We start from the raw sequence: 10185 nt of genomic DNA, 5'->3' as shown, positions 1-10185 counted from the left end.
ACAATCGTGGCTCAGAGTGATGTGATGGAGCAGAGTGGGTGTCACCTCCCAAGTTCCCTAAGAGCAGGGGGTGAAGCCATTGTCCCTGGGCACACAGAAAGATGCCTGGAGAACAGAGAGGTGGGATGCAAAGCCCACCACCTGCTGTCCCTCATTTACCAGTTGAGGTAAAACCTGGCCTACAAACATCACCCCAAAAGCCATTGGAAGCAAGACAGATGTGGGCCAGCAGTGCCTGTAAGGAGCCAGATCTCTTCCCTCATCACAGCATGTGGCTTGGGCAGCCATAACATGGCCACAGCTCTGGAGCTAGTGTCACCAAGTGCCATCCCACCAGGCTGGAGAGGCACGTTCTGCTGCAGAAAGATACAGCCTGTTCCAGCATCTCAGCAGGCTCTTATCACCCCCCAGCAGCTGGCTGGAGGGAGGGGAGATGCAGCAGATCCTGGATGTAAACAGGACAGGCACTGCAGGAGCTCCCAAATTCGTGTCAGATGAGGTTACATGTCCACCAGCAGCTTCAGGCCATGGGAGGCGGTCACCAAGGGGAGGGGAGGTGGAAGCTCCAGTGGGGTGGTCACCACAGATAGAAGGTACCAGATTCTCAGCTCTGCTCTCCAGGCCATCCAGCCCCTCAGACTTCAATCTCCTCACTGGAACAAGCTGGAAGTGCTGCACAAGCCTGGTCCAGCCATGAGCCAAGGAGGTCAGGAGAATGGAGAGCAGCCTGAAGACCTTCAGACCCACCCAAAACCTCTTCTGGCTTGCAGGTGAGTGCCTGAATGCCAGGAGTTCTCCATCATTCCCTCTGCTTCCTTCTCATCTTTAGGCAGTCTCTGAGTCTTGCAATTTCCACTTTGAGCAGGGAATCCTGCCTCCCCTCCTGTGGGTTTTCTGCAGACATGATGGTATCCAAGATGGAGAGAGACGAGACGGAGACTCTGGCCAATGAGGTAGAGGAGAGATGTGGAAGTGGTGAGTTTTCAGAAGGGAAGAGGAAGGGGACCTGCATCCTATGCTATGGTCCTGATCAATGCTTTAAAAGGTGCTTAAATCATGTCTCTCGTTTTTTTCAATGAAGCTTAATTATGTAGTTAAAAAAAAAAAAAGCCCAAACACAGCTGGATGCTGGGACTCATGATAACATTTATCTCCTCCCTAGTCAGGGTCAAAGCATCTGGGGCTTGTCCAGCCTGGACCAACCCTCATTGAGCTACACTCTGGTGGCTGAATTCCTTGTACTGTAGACCCACCACCTGAGTTGCTCTCCTTGGCTCCCTCCATTGCTCACAGAAATAAACAGGGACTTGGGGTTCTAGGGTGATGTCTGTCACTTTGGTTTGGGCCCAGATGTGCCAGTTTCACTCAGGCAACACTGGTGACACCCAGGCTCAGGGCATCACCCTGGCCCTTCTCTTGCTGGTGCCCTGATGCACTTCTGGGGCTGCCTGTCCTGAGCATCTTCTCCTCCTCTGTCCCCAGCCAACCTGACCCTGGACCCAGACACTGCCAACCCCTTCCTGATCCTGGCTGGTGACCAGAGGGGGGTGCGACGGGGGGACGAGTGGACTTTGCTGCCCAACAACCCCGAGCGGTTCGACGTGGAGCCCTGTGTGCTGGGCCTCCAGGGCTTCACTACAGGGAGCCACTGCTGGGAGGTGGAGGTGGCCGAGGCAGGGGACTGGTGGGCTGTGGGGGTGGCCCAGGAGTCTGTCAGGAGGAAGGGGGTCCTCAGTTTTACCCCTCAGGAGGGGGTCTGGGCTGTGGGGCAGTGGTTTGGACAATACCACGCTTTCACTGACCCTGACTGGACCCCCCTGCACCTTGCCTTTCTCCCTAGGGTTGTTCAGGTCCACCTGGACTTCACAGACAGGCAGGTGGCATTTGCTGATGCTGACAACGAAGCCTTGATCTTTTCTTTCTGCTTGGCTCCAGGTCCTAGTGAGACCCTGCACCCGTGGCTGTGGGTGGGGATGGACTCGTGGCTCAGGCTGTGCCCCTGACACGGAGGGAGCAGGGGTGGCACGGGGAGACTGGAGAGGGGAAGCACCATCAGCTTGGGTTTTGGTGCTGGGAACTGGGAGGGTCATGCATCCTGATGGCTTCTGCTCGTGTGGTTCCTCTGGCCACCAAAGTGGGAGGACTGGCAGGTCTTGGAGATGGATGCCACCAAAGAGTCTCCTCCATTTCCTCCACCCCACAGGTGGGACTGCAGAGACCACAGGGAGCACAGAGATTCAATTCATAGAGGAGCTTGTTTCCAGGTGGCCCCAGGGTAGGAAAGTGGCATGAAGTGCCAGGGCACTGCAGAGCTGCTCTGTACAAGGCCATGAAAAATACAGCTGGTCCAAACAATTAGATATTAGAAAGAACTTCTTTACCAAAGGAGTGGTTGGACAGTGGAACAGGCTGCCCAGGGAGGTGGTGGAGTCACCATCCCTGGAAGTGTTTAAAAGAAATAGAGATGTGGTGCTGAGGGACATGATTTAATCCCTGAATGTGTAGATTAGGTTATGGTTGGTAGATTTAGGTTATGGTTGGACTTGACGATCTTGAAGGTCTTTTCCAACCAAGATGATTCTGTGATTCTGTGAAAAAGTGCTGGAATCATGTCTCTGGCTTTTTTCAATGAAGCTGAATTAAGAAGTTAAAAAAAACAAACCCCAAACACAGCTGGATGCTGGAGCTCATGATAACACTTATCTCCTCCCTACATCCAAAGCCTCTCCTTGCCTTATTTCCAGTTCTCACTGGTGTGTTCATCAAGCAGATTTCCTACAGCAGAGCACTAGAGCTAAGGAAGCAAGCAAGCAACTGAGATGTGTCTGAAGTCTGGAGGCAAGGCAGTTCCCTGACATCTGTTCTCTGATCTACCCCCATCAAGGTCTGGAGGGCTGACCAAAAATTAAAGATTGTTGATTGTCCAAATGCTTCTATATACTGAAAGGCCTGGGGCATCAACCACCTCTCAAGGAAGCCTGTTCCAGTGTTTGACCAGCCTCTCAGTAAAGAAATGCTTCCAAATGTCCAGTCCAAACCTGGAGCAGCTTTGAACCATTCCCAGGCATCCTGTCCCTTGAAGCCAGGGAGAAGAGCTCAGCACCTCCCTCTCCACCTCCTCAGGAAGCTGCAGAAAGCCATGAGGTCACCCCTCAGCCTCTTTTTCTCCAAATGAGACCAAACCATTGTGCTCAGCTGCTCCTCACAGGACGTGCCTTCCAGCAGATCTGCTCTGAGAACTGGCATTTTGGGGAAATGACGTTCAAACGACACTAGACCTGGAAAAGGTGGGAGGTTCTCCACTCCCAGAGCCCTGCTCTGTCCTCTTCTGCCAACTTATGCTCTTAGAAGAAGAAGAGGTGAATGTAGGCAAAGGGGACCATTGTCTGGGTCTAGCATAGATTTCTCCAGCCCTATTGCTGGTTGGACCCCTTTAGTACCAACTCAGTTGCCACCTTTGTGATGGGAGCTGGGTACAGTCTGCAGCACTGGTCTCTCTGGCCTGCTCCAGCAGCTGGACAGTGTTGCAGCACCAGGTCAGGCACAGACACCCTGTCCAGGCCGCAGGGTAGGGCCAGTCTCTGGCACTGTACAGGGACAGGTGACATCCTGCTGCCCCTGGGCTCTGCACATCCGTAGGACAGCAAAGCACACAGGGGCCCATCCAAGGACCCAATCCCAAAACTCTTGTTCCTGACAGAGCACAGAAGAGAGGCAAATCCTGCTGGGAATGAATGTCTCCAAGTGGCTGCCCACACCTTGGTTGCCAGCACAACCTCAGCTCCTGGTGCTGACACTGATGTTGTGCCTGTGCAGAGGGAGCAAGAGCTCTTCACTTGCATCAGCACCCTGGGAGGAAGGTGAGATCCCACAGCCCAAGCACAAAGGCAGCTGGATACATGTCTGGGTACATGTGTGGTAGAGCTGGAATCAACCCCATGGCAGCACCACAGCCAACTCCAGCAGGTCACCACAGAGCAAGGACAAGGGATGGGCATCACCCTTGAGCAAGCTGTGACTTTCACAGATGCTTTTTCACAACCCATTTTTCCAGAGGTTGTATTAAACATCCTAGGCAGAGTTTGTGTTTGTACTGTCATTTCCCTTTACCATTCTCTGAATCCTTCTGCTCCAGACCCCAACCTCCCTTTCCCAGGGCAGCTTTTTCAACAGAATTAGATGGACCCAATGTGTTCAAAGCCCTTCTCATCTGTCAGAAAGGTCCTGTGGGGCAGGATTTAGTTTCACATTTGTTTGATCAGCATTTGAACTCTGGTTATTTATATAACTTTGGTTATTCATCTTTTTTGCTTCTACCATGCTATGCACAAATCCTGGCAGCTCTACAGATCAGCAGGTCTCAAACCAGCAATTCCTACTGCCTCTTCCTCAGCTTCAGCAAATTCCTGGTATTAGTTCCTTGCCCAGAGAAGATCTAAACATCTAGATTTTATTTTCAAGAGCCTCATCACAACTAGAGAAACAAACTGAAAAGTCAAACATTGAAGAATTATCAGTACACTAATTTTATTTAAAAAGCAGTGATCACTATTGCACCCACAAGTTTATCTGGAGATGTAAATCCTACCAACACCTCCCAAAAAGATGAAGATTTACTTGTGTTGTCTTAAGCTAACACAAGAATTAAAACAGGCCAAACATGGGGACTAAGACATGGAAGCTTCAGGGCTACAGTGTCACCCCACAGCCAGGCTGGACAGGTTTCACCTTCCTTACCCATTTGCCCATTTCCTCAAGTGAAAATCTACCACCACTAGGCAGTGCATGGCCACTGCTGTGCCTCCCAGTCTCCTCATGGCTCCTGTATATGAAGTATGTCTCCAGAAATGGCCTTTCTTCACCACTGCTCCGTAGGACCAATGATGGGGAAGCCCACAGATCTCTGCTCCTAGCAAGGCAGTTCCTGCTCTCCGTGGGCAGGGAGAGAGGAGTCCAACAGCCTCTGAGGCTCATGGGCTGCAGATGGAGATGGCTGAAGATCTGGAAGCAGATGATAGTCCCCAGGGACTAACCAGATGGGTTAGTAACAGGAGGGCAGGGTGGCCACAGCAGACCCCCCCTCAGAGGGACACACTTCCTCAGGACAGTTTGAGCTGGGACCCTTTACCCACCCAGAACCAGGGGTGGATTTTCTTCCCTGCAAACACAGCTCGTGGGAAAGTGAAAATCAGAGCCTGGCTCAGCACGTCCACAAACAGCACCTGCCCCCCTGCGTGGTCCAGACAGACCCGCACCCTCCGGGGCGCCGTGCTGGGGAGGACAGGGGTGGGAGACGTGGAAGTCAGAGCCTGGAACTTCTCCTTGTACTGCCCCACTGCCCAGATGCCCCCAGCGGGGCTCATGTCAATTGGTCCCTTCCTCTTCACGGACTCCAGGGCCACCCCCACAGCCCAGGCAGACCCGTAACCCACCTCCACCTCCCAGCACGGCCTCCCCGAGTCAAATCCCTCACAGCCCAGCACACATGGCCACGGGTCAAATTTCTTTGGGTTGTCAAGCTGGCTCTGCTGTGGGGCTCCCTGAGTCACACATCTCCGATCTTCAGACAAGATGAGCCGGGACTGAGCTGTGTCTGGATCCAGAGTCACACTCACTGCAAGAGACAAGATGGGTCAAGGAACGAGTGGTAGAGATCAGCCCTGGGAAGGGTTTCACCGTGCTGGGTCCATGTTTGGTCTTGGCTTGGGAGGAAATCTGGCAATACTTTTCTTCCCAAAGTTGCCCAGCTCAAAATGGAGAGCTCTGAGCAAAGGCACATGAAGACTCAATGTCCTCCAAAACAAGTGCTGTGACCCTCCCAACCAGGGTGAATTGGAGGCTCCCCAGCAGAACTCACCTTTTGTGTACAGTCCCTGTGATTCCTCCACCCCCTCCTCTGTGTCAGTTGTCCAAGCATCTGAAAGAGAGATGGAGCCCAGAGGTCATCTCTGAGGTCTGGGTGGCACCATCAGCTCTGGGAGGTGGTTCTAGAGCCCAGCTCCAGGGACACTGCACTGTCCCTCCCCAGCGCAGGCACTGCCGGCTCTGCCGGGTCTCCAGTGGAGGCAGGAAGAAAGAAACCTAAAGCAGAAGAAGCAAGAAAGAATTTGGGGCTACCTAGGACAAGATGGACATGGACATACTGCAGCGTGTCTAGAGGATCATCGAGATGGTTTGAGGAGGGTGGATCTTGGTTGTCAGAGGTTTAGAATGCAACTGGAGAAAACACAGCAGTCCCACCCAGTGGTACCTGCTCTGAGCAGAGGTTTGGACCAGATGACCTCCAGAGGTCCCTAAAATTACAGAGCCTAAATTACTCTGCATGATGCTGGGCTCGGCCAGTCATCTCAAGCACTTCTCTGGGGATAAGATTCCTCATTAAGAGAGCACAAGCTGAGAATCTTTTGGACGTATTTGGACACGTGGGACTTGTTCATGTCCCTGACCCACTTCCAACCATGGAGCAGGAGCAGATCTGGAGCAGAAAGGTGGGGTAGCAGCACAAAGGGGGTTGAAACAGGTTCACATTCATGCAGGCTCCATAGCTGATGATGTGAATTGACACTAAAGTTGATTATTCTTTTCAGGGAAAAATGAAAACAGAAGGAGATCAAGAGAGAGTGGGGAGGAAAGGGGTGATCAGGAGAGAGTGGAGTCACTTCAGCTGTGACCCCTCTGCCATGACCCCGGAAATCTGGCAATACTTTTCTTCCCAAAGTTGCCCAGCTCAAAATGGAGAGCTCTGAGCAAAGGCACATGAAGACTCAATGTCCTCCAAAACAAGTGCTGTGACCCTCCCAACCAGGGTGAATTGGAGGCTCCCCAGCAGAACTCACCTTTTGTGTACAGTCCCTGTGATTCCTCCACCCCCTCCTCTGTGTCAGTTGTCCAAGCATCTGAAAGAGAGATGGAGCCCAGAGGTCATCTCTGAGGTCTGGGTGGCACCATCAGCTCTGGGAGGTGGTTCTAGAGCCCAGCTCCAGGGACACTGCACTGTCCCTCCCCAGCGCAGGCACTGCCGGCTCTGCCGGGTCTCCAGTGGAGGCAGGAAGAAAGAAACCTAAAGCAGAAGAAGCAAGAAAGAATTTGGGGCTACCTAGGACAAGATGGACATGGACATACTGCAGCGTGTCTAGAGGATCATCGAGATGGTTTGAGGAGGGTGGATCTTGGTTGTCAGAGGTTTAGAATGCAACTGGAGAAAACACAGCAGTCCCACCCAGTGGTACCTGCTCTGAGCAGAGGTTTGGACCAGATGACCTCCAGAGGTCCCTAAAATTACAGAGCCTAAATTACTCTGCATGATGCTGGGCTCGGCCAGTCATCTCAAGCACTTCTCTGGGGATAAGATTCCTCATTAAGAGAGCACAAGCTGAGAATCTTTTGGACGTATTTGGACACGTGGGACTTGTTCATGTCCCTGACCCACTTCCAACCATGGAGCAGGAGCAGATCTGGAGCAGAAAGGTGGGGTAGCAGCACAAAGGGGGTTGAAACAGGTTCACATTCATGCAGGCTCCATAGCTGATGATGTGAATTGACACTAAAGTTGATTATTCTTTTCAGGGAAAAATGAAAACAGAAGGAGATCAAGAGAGAGTGGGGAGGAAAGGGGTGATCAGGAGAGAGTGGAGTCACTTCAGCTGTGACCCCTCTGCCATGACCCCCAGGGGACATGCTACACAAGGATCTTCTGCTTTTTCTCCCTTTGTACCTTGGGGTTTTCTTGCCATGGAAGCTTTTCCTGAGCTGGTGCCGGGCTCCTTCACCCATTCATGGCTCAGCTGCTCCTTTTGCTGGAGTTTTGAGCTCTCACACCTGGAGTCATACAAGCCACAGCATTTAAATTCCTCCTTTAACTCACTCTCCTGTTAGTGCCAGTTGCTGAAGACCACTTTCCAGCTGAACCAATACCTTCCAGAGAGTTCATTCCTATTTTCATTTTGGTTTTATGGTTGGTTTGTTTGTTTATAATTTACATAAGAGCACCAGGTCTCACTGGCTAGCTCACTACTCTGTCCGGATGCTCTAACTGCCAATTCAACTTCTATTATGAACGATGGTCCTGGTGCCCCCAGTCACCCTGTGCCTTCAGAGCAAACTTGGTGTCAGATCCAAGTGCTGAAGCCCTGAGCCAAGGGCACTGCACCCTGGTCTCTGTGCCTTAGAGTCTCCTTGCATCGATCATGGAGAAGCCAGCCAGGCTTGCAACTAGAGACCCTCTAAATGAAATGTCCTCCTCTGATACTTCCCCAGGGATAGACTTTCTAGGTAGAGTCAGAGCAGATCATCAGCCTCTGGAAAACTGGAATATGAACATCAGTGGGGCATCCCTAGTATCTGAGATATCTAGCTGTGTCCTGGAGGCAGGACACAGCTTCTGCAAGCTTCTTGCTTCTGCAAGCCCTAACCAGCAGAGTGATGTAAAGGAGAAAGCAACACATACCTGCTCACAACATCCCCAGTGTCCTAGATGGGAGAAAGAGAGAGGCAGTTCAGTGCTACTTACCTGGCATACACACTCCTCACATTCCCCTTACACAGCAAACAGACACAGCAGCAAGGCCAAATTTATGTCAATCAAGGTAAGATTAGCTCAAGGCATGTTTCTGATTTGCTGGTGCCTCATGTGCTGTTTGCCAAGACAGAGCTGGTGTTTCAGAAGAACTCACCTGCAGGGACTCCTGTCCCAACAGCTGATGCTCCTTTTCCTTGATCAAGCCATCCAGATGAAAAATCTTCTTGGAGAATTTAGCAGCATTTTCTTTCAATCTTGTTTCAATCTGCTTCTCCAGCTGTCCCAGCTGAGCCAGCAGCAGGCCCTCTTGTTCTGCCAGGTACTGTCGCAGCTGCTTAAATTCAGGCACAACCTTCTGCTTCTGCAGCTTCACTTTTTCCTTCAGGAGCAGAAACAATCTGCTCAAGATGGGGTGGGACCATGGAAAGGGACAGGCAGCAACTAAAAGCATCCATGGCTTTTACTTCTGGTGTGGAGCATGGCTGGGATTCCTGGGTTGCTTTTCAGGCACCAAGAGCTGGACATGATTCAATCTCCCAACTCCAAAGGTCAAGAATCAACCTTTCCTCACCCACTCCAAACAAACTTCTTCCAGTAGCACCTACCAGACAGTCCTGGCAGACCCACTGCTCCTTCTTTTTCTGTTCTTCCAGTTCTCCTTTCTCTCTCCTGAGGCTCTCCAGCTGGGACTCTATTTGCTTCTGGAAAAAGAGACATCCTTCAGGAGCTGCCCACCACCCACCCCCATGCCTCGTGTCCATGAAAGAGTCTGTTCCCTGGGCTGGACAATGAGCAGCCTCTGGCTCAGGGTCAGTCTCTAGGCCTGTGGACCCAGGATGCTCACGGGGTTGTTGTGACTGTGAAAAGTGATGAGGGAACATGCAGGGAAAGGGGACTGGGGAGGAACAAGCAGAGGGGGTATACAAGGGGGTGTAAGAGGGACTGGTCACAGGTAAAATGGAGCTGGTCAGTGCTGTGCCTGGTCACCCCAGTCTGTCCTACCTTCTCATTAAATCCTTCCGTAATTATCCTTTCACACGAGCTCTCTGTATCCTGTGGGTGCCAGTGCTGCAAGGACAACGTGCCAGTTACACCAGTGCAGTGGCACCAGTGGATCTGGTGGCAGCTGCTGCAGTCAGAGGGGGGATGTGGGCACCCAGGGCTGTGTCCTCAGCTGCTGGAGCAGGCGGGTCAGCCACTGGCATTGGGAGGGTGCATGTCCCTAAAACCAGCTGCTGAGGACCAGTGCTAGTGATGTGAGACAGGAGCTCAGCACCAGCAGCTGGAGGGGAACCACAACCCACCTGCCTGGGTAGAATCCCTATGAGGTCAGATGCCAAAAATCAAAAGAACATGAAAGACTGATTACAATCACTGGTTGGGCAGACAGAGCCACGCCGGGGGACACTGGAGGGGCCACCAGGGCAGGAGATCATTGCATCACACACGTAAACGGCACAACACAGCCCTGAGGACAGTCCCAGTGCCCTTAGGTTACACCGAGCCACGGAGCGCGGGGAAGGGAAACGGCAGCAACAGGAACCGCACCGGGTAGGAAGGGAAAAAAGCAGAGAGGGAGAACTGACCCCCTCGGGTCCCGCAGACCCGGCAGGGCTGTAACCCCCGGGGCTCGCCAGGGCAGCCCGGCCCCGCCGCGACGGGCAGGG

At 52.4% G+C, this 10185-nt stretch overlaps 1 protein-coding gene across 1 annotated transcript; it reads right to left on the bottom strand.

The window, feature by feature from the left end:
• Positions 1-5099: 5099 nt before the first annotated feature.
• On the bottom strand, positions 5100-9266 carry LOC104384841 (zinc finger protein RFP-like). Its single transcript, XM_009993223.1, has 6 exons — positions 9261-9266; positions 8673-8897; positions 7715-7796; positions 6837-6896; positions 5858-5917; positions 5100-5614 (listed from the first exon to the last, which is right to left on the bottom strand). The coding sequence occupies exons 1-6, from the start codon at positions 9264-9266 to the stop codon at positions 5100-5102; spliced, it is 948 nt and encodes a 315-aa protein (XP_009991525.1).
• Positions 9267-10185: the final 919 nt, after the last annotated feature.

The sequence above is a fragment of the Chaetura pelagica genome, unplaced genomic scaffold, assembly GCF_000747805.2.
Source record: "Chaetura pelagica isolate M959 unplaced genomic scaffold, ChaPel_1.0 scaffold1000, whole genome shotgun sequence".
Lineage (NCBI taxonomy): Eukaryota > Metazoa > Chordata > Aves > Apodiformes > Apodidae > Chaetura > Chaetura pelagica.
Note: the sequence above shows the minus strand (reverse complement) of the source record. Positions and strands in the feature narration are given on the sequence as shown.